Genomic DNA, 13843 nt, shown 5'->3' on the forward strand with positions numbered 1-13843 from the left:
AACAGACAGACCAATAAAAAAAACAACAGCTAAAATCCTTAAGAGCAACATTTCCTTTTTTTTTCCCCTCCGGTTACACATCCCATAACTAGTTTACCCATGAACCGAAGCAAAACAGAGAGCGAGAGGCAATGCATTACCATTACGCTTAACCACAGTGAGAGCTTCACGCGCCAAGGTACCAGATATAAAATGCGAGCCACCCCGCCGTGGTTGGGATAGCGGAGACGTACATGATAAATATCATCCGCGTATACGGTCGAGACTTGTAGGCGTGCATGGAACAAATAAGAGAAGAATTTATGGCAGAAGGGGCACACGATCCCAACAAGACGGCGAGTAAGAAAGCCCGATCCGACGGAATAACGTTTCCCTTGTGAAGAAAATGTATTATTGCAAAGCAAACCATCGGAACTAAGATAAGTCGCAGAACCACCGTCAGAATCGCAAAAAGCGTCGACTGGGACAAGGGACAGCAATCAATGTATCCCTTCGGCGTATCCGCGTTGTTATTTTCACATGGAGATTCCCCTTCATCTTCGCTTGCTGTTGTTCCAGCTCTAGTACCCTTGGAGGGACGCTTGCGTGCAGATGCAACGATGCAACCAAGTAACAGAAGCTGAAGCGGTATCGCTCCCGCCCCTATTAATTTCATTCCACCAATAAGCGTCTCACCCACGGGCGACTCCGCCAACCAACGCAGTGGCGGTACTAATGAAATAACCAGAGCTCCAAGCGTGGCAGCTATCGGCGGGGTCTTTAAAAGCGCCCACACACGTGCAAGCGCAGCTCGGAAAGCAGAAGATGCACGACCTGAGCAGCCAGGCTGAATTGCAGCTTCATTGTCCCCTGGACGATACCACGCAAGCTGCTCTTCCGGAGCTGCCATCCTTGCTTCCCCTTTTACATCATGCTTAGGGACCGTGGAATTTGAATTCCCTTCTGCAGGGTTCTCTGCGGCTTCCTCTCCTGCTCCTTCCGCTGATGTGCCATTTGCGCCCGGGGATTGGTTTTGCGCATAAGGGTAGTGAACAGCTGAGGCATTACCGACAGTATTCATTTGTTCCCGCATCTCACTTCTTTCTTCTTCTCTGGTGCGTTGTTGCAGCTGCCGACGCTGCAGTCTTTCCAGCAGCAGCCGCTTCTTACAATGTCTTATGATAGGCTCCCCCACGGACCATAGTCCGAGGGAGCAGACGACGTTGTACAGGAAAACGTAGGATAGCCCCCGCTGCCTGGCATCCGGTGTCAGCCACGATACACCTTTTATAGTTAAAAAAATTGCCAAAGCAAATGTAAGGCCGTTTTGAAACGTACACCCCACGGTAAGTACGCCGTGCCACTCCGGGTGGAGAAAGAGCTTAAATGCCTGTGAGCAAGCAAACCCAATAATGGTGGGGACACAGGCTAAGACGGGAGCCCAGTAGTACTGCTCCAACTCCATCCAGGTAACCTGCAGGACAAGGTTGGAGAATAAAAGACATGGGAGGAAAACAAAAAGCGAGATTGCACTGAGTCCCTTGACGCTCTGTTCCGGCTCAACGAAGTACCTTGAGACACAAATGCCTACAAAGGAGCAGAGAAGTATCTTCCCCACTGTCAGGGTTGTGATGGTCACGAGCTGCAGGACACCCATTCGCTTTTGGCCGCTGCTGCTGCTGCTTATGTGTCTGAGTCTCTCTCTCTCCTATGTACTCCTTCTTTAATATATATCCACGTTTTTCTTCTTTTCTTTTCTTTTTATTTTGCGCTTCTCCTTTTTTTTTGGCTTATATATCGTCAGGGCAAAAGGGACAAGGCAAAGAAACAAGCGCGGTGAAGCGGCAGAGTGCGCCAATGTTTCTCCTCTCTCCCACCCAGAGCAGCATCCCCGGAAGGGGTTGGGGACGCAGTAGAAAATCACAGGGAAGGGGAACCCAACTCCACTCGCAACTGCAGAGGGCGCACCACACACGCAGAGAGAGAGAGGGGGAGGGGGGACGAGCGCGGGTGAGCCAAACGGCTTGCAACAACACCAACACCAAGAATAACACAAAGATTAGGGAAAAAGTTAAGCATGCATTTTACCTCACCTTATAAACTCGCACACTGTGGAGTCGCTCCATCAGCTCCTCGTCCACCTCACCTTCACAGGAGGAGTGAGCTTCATCGTGGCAGGGGTCGTTCCCACGGTAAAGGGCGAGGAACGCCTCCCGCACCTCCCCCACGTCAACCTCATCCACCCAGGACTGATACCAACCCCCAGCGGCACCGCCGTCCTGCCTCTCCTCGCGCCGCCGCTTGCGCACGGCGGCATCCTCTCCGTGTGGAAGGGCAGGCCCAGAGGCAGTCATTTCACCGTTCATAACGTGGCGCACATCCGCTTCCGTGAAGGCGGAAAACGTTTTCTCCAGACCTGGGCAGCATATGAGCAGTTGTCCGCGGCGCGCCACAATCTCGCGAAGCCGTCGCCAACACCGGAGGTGTTCCACCGGCGACACAGCAAAGTACTCAAACACGTTATGCAGGACGACGACATCGGCCCCGCGAAGGGCCTCTGACCCCGCCCCTTCAAGGCAGTTGCTGTGGACAACGTCCAGCTGAAGCCCCACGGGTTTGGTCACGAAGCGCTTAATCACGTCCCGTTGAAGGCTTATCATTTTCTCGTCCATCTCCACGCCTGTCACTCGCAGTGTCTTTGTCAGGCGTTTCTGTTGTGCGGCAAAGTAGCAAGCGAGCAGCACGACCCCAAGCCGCGAACCCACGTCCACAACATGCCGACAACTGAACGGGGCTGTGGCAGAAGAGGCCGCCTCTTCACGTCGGTGCAGACGCAAGTCGGAGCTGACAGTGTACGCACCGTCACTGAGGGCAGGGAGCAAATAACACGAGAGATAGACTAACTGCTCCTGTGCAAAGGAATGGGTGATGTAGTCACAGAGGCCAATGTCGACTGACCCACACGTGCGACAGTACTCCCGCGCAATGCATCCCCGTTGCACCAGCTCCTCCACGTCCTCCTCCAGATAAATAAAGGCGTCCACCGGAAAGGTAGGCGGCTCCACTGCCCTTCTTTCCAGGACTGGTGCAGCACCGCATTGCTGGGCGCAGCTAGACACGGAAGCGGGCGGGGCGTTTGGCTCAGCAATCGAGCCGTATGGGACACTCCGCTGCAGGAAATGGCGCAGCTTTGTGAGTGACCTGTCCATCCCAGCGATCACCGCTTCCTCGTCCACCTCCTCTGCATCGGTTGCTCCCGCCCCGCCACTGGGATCCCGCGCCTGCTTCGCCCGGAGTTTGTGTTGCTGCGCGTAATATCCATCGAGGAGCAAGCGCAGAAGGTTGGCGTCGCTCTCGCCCCAGGTGCCGAAGCCCTTCTCATCCAAGATGCCTTGCAGCTGAATAAAAGTTGCCTCAACGTTCGTCTCCATCCGACTGGCGCGCTTGTATTCCTCCGTACACACTTTTCTCACAAGTATAGCAAAGTGCACACACACACACACGTAGATTTATATATATATATATATAACAGGGACGAAAGGGAAAAAAAAGTCAAGGCAGATGGAATAAATTTACAAGTATGACAGAGGAAAAAACAGATGCCATAGCTGAGTGAGGAGTCCAGAAGAGCGGCGGAAAGCAGGACGAGAACTCCACGCTCAAAGAGCCAACACATAATAAATCTCAAGAAAGCAAGGGAACGAGAAAACAAAACACAGCAAAAAAAAGAAGTGTGGGAGTTAGTACGTGCTGGTGGGAGGTGCATACATTCAAGAGAAACGATCAAGCGTCCAAGGCAGCACGGCACCTTCGACACACACACTGTGGAGATGGCACAAAAAAAAAGAGAGACAGGAAACGACTTTATTTCAAACAAGCGCCCCTTACGTCTCCTCAAGCCCCCATAATTAATGACTTCTGCGCATCTTTCACGAAGTGTAAGGAAGAAGATGTGTGAATGCGTACACACAAGATCAGAAAACAAATATATTCCAGTGAAATGCGATATTCCCTATTTCACCTCCGGATCGGCAAAGAATCCCCTCTGCCTCCAACTCCTCTAGCAAATCCTCTGCCACTGAGCGAGCTGCTTGAATACTCGCCGCAAATTGCACCTCATTGATAGATTTTAACGAAGCCCATGACTCTGGAAAAGTTGTTGTTGTTGGAACTTTCTCTTCAGAAACTATATTTTTAAAACCAGCGTCTTTGGAGTTACAGAGACGTGGTCCGAGGAAACGCACAAGCCTCTCCAACACCAACGAGGGGTTCTTGTGCTGTAGCGCAAGCCGCCCTGAGGAGAGTTGCTTAAATGTGTAGCGTGAGTACGGCTGCCTCGTCATGGTACGGCATGCCAGTAAGACGTCACCAGGCGAAACCAAATTACTCCCACCCCGAGCTTTATTATACAAGGAAAAGAGTTCTATCAGTGGAACCAGCGGCATACTTCCAAAAACACGTTCATTCTTCTCATGCGCCATCCATGCATGCATCTCCAGCGCGAGCTCTTTATGAAAGCTACCTTGGGAGGAGCCGCTGGATGGCGCTCGCACCATCGTCCCAAGGCCTAGCGTCGACTCAATGCCCTCAATTTCCGTCTCGTCTTCGATGGGGGTCTTGTCACCTGCTCTCTGCCTTTCCCGAAAATAGCGTATATTTGCCACCAAGGAAGAGGCCTTCTTCATCACATCATCGATGTCGCGCAGCGACTCACGCAGCTGAGCCTGCTCCGCAGAGGCCCGCATCAGACCCGCAATACCGGCCTTGTCTGTGACACTAAACACAGACGCTGACGAGGAGACGTTGCCTGCTTCCGTCTCCGCAGTACCCTGTCTGTGCAACCTACCAGCTGCTGCCAGCGCCCCCTTTGAGGCCGAGTTTGACCCCGGAGCTGAGGGCGCAGAGGACGTCAGTGACGGTGGCCTCCCAAACGGCGACGAGGGCGCTGTGGCTGCATCACGTGGCACAGCTGGAATCCAGCGCTTCTCGAGCAATGCCCTCTTCATGGCCTCGAGGAATTCATCCATGCCTCCTCTTCGAAAGGAAAACTTCACATACACGTCCTTGCCTGGGAGCGGAGCTATGATCTTGGCGTGCGAGAAGAGAAAGCCTCCCTTGCTGTAGACGCTCTTGCCAGAGCCGTAGATGGTTTGCAGCGGAAGCCGCAGAACATGCGACTCCCTGTCCAACGTCCGGAAAAAAATGTTGTGCGTGGTGACCGTCAGTTTTCCGTCCTGCCAACGTGTCTGATTTTCCCCCTCGTAGATGGCAACACCGTTCTGGGAGTTCAGGACAACCTCGTCATCCTCCATGCGTCCGTGGCCTGTCTGCCACTCCCAAAACTCCATTGCCTCCCCCCAGTCCCAGCAAGAGGCGGAGGGAAAAAAAAAGACAAAAAGAGCGAGGAAAAGTAACTGGGTGCTGCCCGTAGTGCCTGTCGGCCTGCCCGGAATTCAGATCTTGGAGCTAGTTGTGGGTGAGCGCCCTTTTCTGTTGTCACGGCACACGGAGAGATGCACGCCGCGTTGCCGGGAAAAGGAGGATAACGGTATCGAAGGACACAGTCACAGGGGCAAGCACAGACGCAAACACGTTTCACATCTGTGCTCCCACATTGCGAACTTATGCGAAGGGAGAAAGGGGCTGAGCACTGAGCTGCAGACAGGGAACGCAGAAAGGAGGAGGTGGAGGAGGGGACAGAATACAAAAGTAAAGCAGTACTAAGTGTTTGGTTTGCTTCAGCTTTCCGTTGTTTACTTTATTTACAGAAGGAATACATGCCACTGAATTTCCAATCTTTGACCTGCTATTTTGTGTATCCGGAAACAAACTCCAAATTTCCCACACACACCAACACACACACGCACCAGTAGCAATAAGCATCTAGCAAAGCCGCAACAGCGGGAAGGGGGAAAGAAAAAAAAAACAACAACTAATCAAAAACATGGGTTCACACCGAGCCAAGAACGAGTAGCATGAAGGAATGTTACCCACGTAAGCAACACTCTTTCCTCTTCCTCGTCTTTGTGTGTGTATACACGCATGCTTCTGGAAAATTTGCTGTCGACGGTTGCTGTGCAAGGGCAACGCTACAAGGTATGCATGCATAGTAATACGCTGCTGCAATACATCAAGCACAAGAAGGGGGCAACACCCCCTCCAACTGAAAAACAAAACGACGCAAAACTCACTCCCTTCTCCTCCGTGTGAAGGCTGTCCCTCAGACAATGCTGTCGGGATCCAACTGCTCAGCCCAGTTAATCAGCATGCCTATTGTGTCATCATCCATTGGATCTGCCGTTAAGTTCGCCCCAGCATGCACCTTCGAAGCCGGAAGGGCGCCTGAACGGCCCGCGGAAACAAGATACTCATCGTTGGCAATTGTCTCTCCAACTGAAGCCCACGGCATGTTTAATTCATTATGCGCGCTAGAGACACTCTTGACATCAGAGCGCGGGCCAGCGTCGTAGGCGTTGCTAAATGCATTCCCACCAAGATGACTGTTGTCATGTCTATCGCCCCCCTCTGCAGTTTCGCCACTCCATGAGGGACACCGCAGGGACGCCACATCTCCGCAAGAGAGGGTGGCAACTAAAGACGGCGGTGCCAACGGAGCCCCCACATCGTAAGGATGCCTCAAACGGTTGCGATACGCAGACGGTGAGGAAACCCGCTGCAACCTACCCCGCTTCTCTTCCATGGCTGCGGAAAGCGCCGTAGAAGTCAGAAGCGGCGTCACGCCATCTTCTGCAGAGGTGTTGAGGGGAAGCTTAGAAGCGGGACAGTCCCACGGCACACTTGGGAAGGCTTGCCCGGTGCCAGACGTAAAGCCGGTTGGCTGTTGTGCTTGCTCTTCTGACTCAACTGGCGGTAATGCCCGAGGACCCTGATGCCCCTTTAAAGGCTCGCCAGTGTCGGGAAAAACATGTTCGGCGCCGGACAGATTTCCAGTGTACAACATCTGCAGGCGAAGTCGTCGCTCGACGCGCCGCTGCACCTCTTCCTCGCTAAGTCCAGGACCTTTTTTTGAGTTCTTTGGTGCCTTTCGCTCCGGCAATGGCTGGCCCGCCTGTTGGTACTTTGTCTTGGTGTCTAACGGGGCTCCTCGCAGCAATTCCCTTAAAAGGGGATTTTCCCGGACTTGCGACGAACCTATGAGGGACGGCAACAAGCCGGCGGCAGCATCCGTGGCTGCCGGGGGTGGGGCACGCTGGTGAGAGGCCCCAAGTATTCTGCCAGTGCCTATTTCCGCATGCACAACGGCGGCGGAGTTGGCTTCCAGAGAGCCCGTGAGATCCTTCGTGTACAGCTGCCTGTGCCCCATCAGCTCGCGGAAGTCCCTGCTTGAGAGCGAGCGAGTTTTTTTATTCTCCGTCCCCTCACTGCAACTTCTGGACGCCACGCTGGCGGAGCTACTCAGGGGCGCCACCCCGGCGCCGGCCTCCTCCTCAACAAACACGCCGACGTCACGCACCGTCGTCATGAGGCGCAGCGTCTTCGGCTTTGGGTTCCGGGGACCCCGGCGAGGCCCAGACCGCGGTGCAGAGGCCGTGGGCTCCACGTGCGTCAAAGTGGCGGAGTCAACCGATGCAGCCCCGCCCGCCCGCACATCCCCCATGCTAGCAGGGAAGTGATGGCTACTTCCTTGGCCGCCGCCGACACCCCAGCGTGAGGCCGCCGAGGTGAGCCCATCTGGGGAGCCGGCGGCGTCACGCCGTAGACGCTCATTCTCCTCACGAAGGTCCTCGATGACCTTCATGAGTTTGTACTCCTGCCACGCACCAACGTACATGGCGGACGCAGGCGAAATGATGCTGCGTGGGCACACACTCACGCACACAAAGGCGGGTAAACAACAACAACAACAGCAATAAAACAGCAAAACGAAAGAAACGAGGAGGAAAGTAGTACAGGTTTCCCACCACGTGGTGCAGCTTGACAGGATGGCAGGACGTCATGCAGAGCGTGTCAGCAGGATTCAAAAAGGAAATCCAACAACACAAGATTAAAATACACCAACACACAACTAGCACAAAAAGAAGCAAACAATATATATATATAATATATATATATTTAAAAAAACATGTATATTTCTTTTTATACAAATATATAAACACACATGCATCACAGAATACAGCGGATGTCCTGTTTTTGTTGCCTCGATTTTTTTTTTAAAATTGTTCTCACGCTGCCCAAGTTCTAAGAAACGATAACTTGTGTGCGCAGCATAGAGTACACTATCCTCCCCATACAACACAGCAGAGGGCAGACACGCACACACATTCTCTCTCTCTACTCCCTCTCTCGCTCTATTCCTTCGTGGTTCATGAACGGCATTGCGGCGCCGCGGCAACTTGGACCCGGGCAATACACAACCAAACTGCAGAAAAAGTTGAGTGCGGCGTGCGACGGGACACAGTGCACGCAGACACGATTTCGAGTGGGCATCAAGTTGCAGCGGGGGAAAAGAAGCCTCTCGCCGCTGGAAAAACGCAGTCGGAAGGCACAAGTGTCGAAGAGCGAACGCGCAGACGCCTATGCGCAAAAGGGACCCAGTTAACGCCGTCATGAAGTGGAAAAACAAACACGCAAACAAAGCCGTAGAGAAAACAAGCAAAAGGAAAAACAAAAAGAACGAAAGGACGAAAAACAACAACAAGAACAACCACAGCACCAAGCATTCCTTCGCCTCAATGTGACGATGCCGTTTAAGCCTCATGGCTTTTTGTTTTCCCTTCCTGCTTCCTTGACATGCACACTCCACCCTCTCGTCAGCCGCCCCACGCTGCTTCTCGCCGCCGATTCCCCCGCGCGGTTCCATGAAAGTCCCTCGACGTCGCTACCAGCCATTTCGTCGTGTGCCAAAGGCGTCGTGCGTGCGTGCTCCGGACCCACCGTGTGTCTCTTTGAGCGCCTTCCTGCGTGAGAGCGCCTGTCCTGCGGCCACCATGTGCTCTTCAATCTCCAAGGAGCTCCTCTCCTGCTCGCGTAGGGTGTCAAGGATCATCTGGCACCTTGCGTCCACGTCCTTCGTAATGTTTGTGAGATGCTCTCGCAGCTGGTCATCAAGAGACCCGAAGTCGGCTTGAAGGCCATTAATGTCCGCCCGGTGACGGGTGAGCTCCGCGTCCACGGCACGGGCACTGTCCTCGACGCTGCGGAAGTTCTTGTCGGTGCGCTCACAGAACTCATCTAACGCGTCACGGAGTTTTTGCAAGCTGCCACGGCTGTTCATCTGCTCCACCTCACGCAGAATCTGCTGTGCCTGCTCTGACTGCTCCCGCCCGACGGCGTTGACGGCGTCGCCCAGCTGCCTGCTTTCCTGGGCCAGGTCTTCCAGGTCCTGGTGAAGTTGGTCTTGCCGGCTCTGCAGGGCCCCTAGCTCCCGCCCCATACTCTGCACCCCGCGGCCGGCGTCCTCAGCCGCCCGCGCGGCTTTTTCACCCAAACCCCGGGCCTCGTTGACGTCGCGCGCCACATTCGCCAGCCCCTCATCCAAGTACTCGAATTGCTGGCGCAACTTTCGCAGCGTGTCGGGGCCGGCATTTCCAAGCGACTTTTCAAGTTCCTTCTGACGCATGCTCAAGCCGTGCACCTCATCCTCCAAGTCAGAGAGGCGGAGATTCATCTGGTGCTGGAACTGCGCCTGCTGCTGCTGCTCTTGGATAACCCTCTTCAGGACGCCGTGAAGGTGCGACCCGTCCATTTGAAACCCCACCAATGGGCGGCTTTCCAGCAATTCCATTGCTTCGTCCATGACTCGTCCTTTTGCTTCCCGGCAGCAAGTACGCCGGAGCGGTGGTCGCCCTATTGCGTCGTTCTCGCACTGTGCAAGCCGGCAAGAGCAGTCGGGGAAAACAAAAGACGGCAGACAGCAGACAAAGTAAGAGCAGGCGGCAAAGCAAAACGTAAACGCAAATTCAGGGACACCCACGTCGCCGTTCAGCGGGAACAGCGAAAGCAAGAAACAACTTGGACACCAGAGAGAAAAAAGCTCGAAAAAGAGGATTCAGAAGGAAAGAAAGAAAGAAAAAAACTCTCCTTGAAAACCGTAAAACTTCTCCACTTGCAGATAAGCGTGGAGACTGCGACTTTCCTGCTCATACCTGGGCACAGGTTCTGCGCCCTCCGCCCCATTGCATTTCGTTTCATTAGGCACGCCCTCACCACCCAAGCGCACGGACGCAGTGAGCAATACACGCGCGTAAAAAAAAATATGAACTTACACACACACGCATACATACAATGAAACAAAAAACTGGGGAGGGGAGAAGAGTAGAGACTGCTCACACGCCAGATACGACTTCCACTGCGTCCAAGAATAAAAAGAAAAAGAAGCAGCAAACAAGTTTCGCGGTTTTTCGTTTTCTTTTTTCAAATGTCGTGTTCTCTATCTCATGTATGGCGTATGTAAATAAGTTATGGGTGATGCGGACCCCCCATCTGTGTTAGTAGCATTGGCATGCAACATGCTTAAATGTTCCTCACCTCTGTCAGTAATTACGTGAGGGATGTATTCAGTCATTTTTTTTCCATCCGCTGACTTCAAAAAGGCGGTTCCGTCCAGTTCCTTGACAGGCCATGCTGCCCTAGAATTGTTTTCCTCGGCCTCAGCATTTACTTGTTTTAGGCAACCGCTCCCATCGTGTTCTTGGCACGTTCGAGGCACAAAATCACTTGACGGGCGCGCGTAGTACTGCACGGCGGCTTCATCTGCGCTATCCCTCCTTACGTCACCCCCGGAGGGAAGGGTGTCGATATCCACTAGGACTCTTCTAGACGGGTCCTCAACCCACCTGAATCGTACGGCGGCACCGTTAATTGGAATTTGATCCACCATAACCACATCCGCCAACACCACTGATCCACTCAAAGGGATAATGTTTGGCAGGCCGGAAAGAAACTGCAGGTGAGGATTGCCCCGCTTGGAGATATACAGTGACCCCTTCATTGGCTGCTGTCGTGGCGACACCCCAGTTCCGCCGTCACTGCCTCCGCCTGTGACCGTCTTCTGAATAAGTCGGAGTAACCGACGCATCGGGTAGGTGGTTGCGTCCATTTCTCGTATCTGCAGCTGCAGAGGGTAGAGAGATGGGTTCGCGTTGAGGCGCCATCGGCATGGCACCACCTCCACAAGCCCCGTCACGGTGAGAGAGTTGTATATGGAAAACGCAACGAGTTTTACGGGAAAGTCACCATTGGCATCGTCGCCTCCTTCACGGTAGAAATGACGATGCGGTGTGTGCTCCTCGTCCACCTCCCCCGCAGAGGGCGCCGGGTGCTGCAATTCAGCAAAACTCGCGTGAGGGGGAAGTTTTGGTAATGGAGAACAACCGTTGCTGCCGAAAAGCTCTTGTATGCCACACCACCAATGACACCCCCTCTCCTTCTCTGCCTCACGCAATTCCTGCTTCTGCTGCTGCTGCTGCTGCGATGCTGCTGATGGAGGCGGAGAGAGCGGCGGTACACGGAAGCGAGGCGTGTGTGGCGAGCAGTGGCCCCTGCTGCAGGCACGATACTTTGGGACCTCCGGCGGCGTCGCCGCGTGGCTCGTGGCACGCCGCGAGGGCAGACACCTGGGTGGAAACGCACGCTTAAAAGTCATCAATGCGGGGCGGCGGAATCGACGTTGCCCCACCGCCCGCTGCTGCTACTGTTGTTGCTTCTACACCTCTGAGAGACGCGTTGCGCCCACTCGACGCCTTTCCCCTCCCGAAGCAACGACGGGATGAAAGGAGAGAGGGGCTGCAAGAACGAAGACGACACACACACGTCAGACGGTGAGAGCACCGCACACTGCCGAACATACCCGCCACTTCCAGCCTAACACGCACACACACACACAGAGGGAAAGAGATAAAGTAAAAAAAAAAAGCTACCACAGCCACAAAACACAGCATCGCCGGGTGATATCTTTACCTTATCACGTGGTCTTCATTGCGCCTCTCATAACGGAGTAGCTTCGCAGCACGAGCGAGGCGAGGAGCAGCGTCACCGCCAGAAGGAGCCAGAAGAACTTGGAGTTCCAGTTCACCGCAAACCCTTCCGTGTTTCCGCGATCGACGGGGTGTTGTGTCTGCCTTCTCCTATGAGTCGCTGCATGGGCTCTCGCCTTCCGTGCCTGCTGAACGCGTGAACCCACATGAGCGGTGGTCCCAAAACCCGAATAGTCCCCAGTGTTTTTTTCGGAACAAGGAGCATCATTCCCATCACTGCCCCCCTGCGCCTCCTCCGCTTTGACACGCTGTTCACGTGCTTGGCTCTCATTTTCCTTCTCACGGTCCTCCTTGCAGCGGTTATACGCCGCCTCATCTATCGCGCCGGCGTGAAGTAGGACCTGGGCGATTTCGTCGCATCCACGCTCGGCCAACATAAACGCCACATGTACCCCGTCCTTTGTGAGCACTTCCCCCAGCCACCGCCGAACGTAATTTGCCTCCTCTGCCCCATCCACAGAGTTAAGAAACTCCACCATGAGTTTTACGGCATCCACGTTTTGCGTGGCGATGGCGTGGTGAATAAGCGTGAAGCCGTTCGCTACGCTGTGGTGCAGAAACGCCTCCTCTATCCCCTTCTTTCCTCCCCGCTTTAGCAGCGCATGCAGGAGCAGCGACAGCACACCCGCCGCGGTAGCGCCTGAGTAGGCCAAAAGCAAAACAGAGAATGGGGTGTGGCCGCACTCGTCCACCGCTGCGGGGTTCGCGCCGAGCTGCAACAGGCGCTCCACAGTTCGAAGCAGAGCGCCCTCGTTGAGGCTCGGGTAGGAGAGAAGCAAATGCAGCGCCGTGCACTCCGCCCCCGCCTTCGCGTTCACGAGAGCCTCCACCGCTGCTGGGTCCGTGTTCGCCATCTGTGTCAAGAAATCCAACAGCTCCACCAAGACGCCATCGGAGCCGTTGTCGATCTCCGAGACAGCGGTGTGCAACACCGTGAACTGAGACAGGTCCTTCACGGCAAGCAACTCAAACGCCGACACGACAACGGGAGAGCGACCGTCCAGGCCGAGAGGCCCTCCCTCTCGGTCTGCGTTGTGCGTGGTAGCGGCCTCAAGGACGTACGAAAACAGCGCTGCAGCATTTAGCGAGGCGAGGACATGCAGCGGTGTACGACCCTCGGCGTCGGTCACCAGCGGGTTTGCACCGCAGCGCAAAAGCAGCGCCACCGCGGCGTCGTCCTCCCCCCAGCACGCCGCATGGAGGGCGGTGGAGCGCTCCGCAGAGTCCTCGGCAGCGTCCACGTTGGCGCCGGCGCGAAGCAGCAGGTGCAGCCCTGCCTCATCCACCCGCTGCCTCACGGCGTAGGAGAGCGGAAGCATCTTCCTTGAGTTGGGCCGGTTCACAAGCAAAGCAGCCAGCTCGCGATTGACGGCCAGCGTCCCGGCGCCGGTCTCTTTGTCCTCGGTGCGGGCCAGCAGGACCTCCTCAAGACCCACAACATCGCCCTTCTTTAGACAGTTCCAGAACTGCACCTCGGTATCCGACGCCGAGAGCTTGGGTGCCGGCTTACGAACATTTTTCGCGGCCTTCCGCTTCATCCCTGAGAGAGACGCACAACAGACACACGCACCAAACGCACAACGTTGACGACTGCGCTTCTCGCTTCTCCGTCTCCTCGTAAGCCAACACGACGACACTGTTCACTGCCCCCTCCCCCCTACCCTCTCTCTCACAAACACCCACAAACGCACTCGCAAGAAGAGGCAAAACAAAAAAAAGAGAAGGAAGTACAGCTGTCTACAACCACGCGTACATCACATTACGCCAGCTGCCTTTGCATTGTAGAAGAGACAAAACATGCACCACATGCGCAGCCCTCACCCGCAGAACCAGTAGAAGGAAAAAATACACATGCGTCTTCCATGCAG

General features: G+C 54.8%; 7 protein-coding genes across 7 annotated transcripts, besides 10 other annotated features; all 7 read right to left on the reverse strand.

Annotated features, from left to right (window-relative positions):
- Positions 1–166: 166 nt before the first annotated feature.
- Tco025E_06253 (putative transporter) lies at positions 167–1636 on the reverse strand (the record flags this gene model as incomplete). Its single annotated transcript, XM_029373133.1, has 1 exon — positions 167–1636. One exon carries the CDS (start codon positions 1634–1636, stop codon positions 167–169), a length of 1470 nt encoding a protein of 489 aa, XP_029226805.1.
- An 82-nt stretch (positions 1637–1718) lies between these two features.
- Positions 1719–1765: a microsatellite.
- A 298-nt stretch (positions 1766–2063) lies between these two features.
- Tco025E_06254 (uncharacterized protein) lies at positions 2064–3410 on the reverse strand (the record flags this gene model as incomplete). The annotated part of the gene is made up of 1 exon (XM_029373134.1): positions 2064–3410. The coding sequence occupies one exon, from the start codon at positions 3408–3410 to the stop codon at positions 2064–2066; it is 1347 nt and encodes a 448-aa protein (XP_029226806.1).
- A 73-nt stretch (positions 3411–3483) lies between these two features.
- Positions 3484–3507: a microsatellite.
- Positions 3508–3647: 140 nt separating this feature from the next.
- Positions 3648–3710: a sequence feature (A-rich).
- A 243-nt stretch (positions 3711–3953) lies between these two features.
- Positions 3954–5327, reverse strand: Tco025E_06255 (ESCRT-II complex subunit VPS36; the record flags this gene model as incomplete). The annotated part of the gene is made up of 1 exon (XM_029373135.1): positions 3954–5327. The coding sequence occupies one exon, from the start codon at positions 5325–5327 to the stop codon at positions 3954–3956; it is 1374 nt and encodes a 457-aa protein (XP_029226807.1).
- A 494-nt stretch (positions 5328–5821) lies between these two features.
- Positions 5822–5846: a microsatellite.
- Positions 5847–6199: 353 nt separating this feature from the next.
- Tco025E_06256 (uncharacterized protein) lies at positions 6200–7771 on the reverse strand (the record flags this gene model as incomplete). The annotated part of the gene is made up of 1 exon (XM_029373136.1): positions 6200–7771. The coding sequence occupies one exon, from the start codon at positions 7769–7771 to the stop codon at positions 6200–6202; it is 1572 nt and encodes a 523-aa protein (XP_029226808.1).
- Positions 7772–7830: 59 nt separating this feature from the next.
- Positions 7831–7864: a microsatellite.
- A 163-nt stretch (positions 7865–8027) lies between these two features.
- Positions 8028–8091: a microsatellite.
- A 171-nt stretch (positions 8092–8262) lies between these two features.
- Positions 8263–8290: a microsatellite.
- Positions 8291–8587: 297 nt separating this feature from the next.
- Positions 8588–8656: a microsatellite.
- Positions 8657–8818: 162 nt separating this feature from the next.
- Positions 8819–9736, reverse strand: Tco025E_06257 (uncharacterized protein; the record flags this gene model as incomplete). Its single annotated transcript, XM_029373137.1, has 1 exon — positions 8819–9736. The coding sequence occupies one exon, from the start codon at positions 9734–9736 to the stop codon at positions 8819–8821; it is 918 nt and encodes a 305-aa protein (XP_029226809.1).
- A 254-nt stretch (positions 9737–9990) lies between these two features.
- Positions 9991–10015: a microsatellite.
- A 354-nt stretch (positions 10016–10369) lies between these two features.
- Positions 10370–11584, reverse strand: Tco025E_06258 (uncharacterized protein; the record flags this gene model as incomplete). The annotated part of the gene is made up of 1 exon (XM_029373138.1): positions 10370–11584. The coding sequence occupies one exon, from the start codon at positions 11582–11584 to the stop codon at positions 10370–10372; it is 1215 nt and encodes a 404-aa protein (XP_029226810.1).
- A 221-nt stretch (positions 11585–11805) lies between these two features.
- Positions 11806–11824: a microsatellite.
- Positions 11825–11902: 78 nt separating this feature from the next.
- On the reverse strand, positions 11903–13513 carry Tco025E_06259 (uncharacterized protein; the record flags this gene model as incomplete). The annotated part of the gene is made up of 1 exon (XM_029373139.1): positions 11903–13513. One exon carries the CDS (start codon positions 13511–13513, stop codon positions 11903–11905), a length of 1611 nt encoding a protein of 536 aa, XP_029226811.1.
- Between the last annotated feature and the right edge of the window lie 330 nt (positions 13514–13843).

Source organism: Trypanosoma conorhini (assembly GCF_003719485.1).
Source record: "Trypanosoma conorhini strain 025E chromosome Unknown Tco_14.4_contig_00412, whole genome shotgun sequence".
Taxonomy (NCBI): domain Eukaryota; phylum Euglenozoa; class Kinetoplastea; order Trypanosomatida; family Trypanosomatidae; genus Trypanosoma; species Trypanosoma conorhini.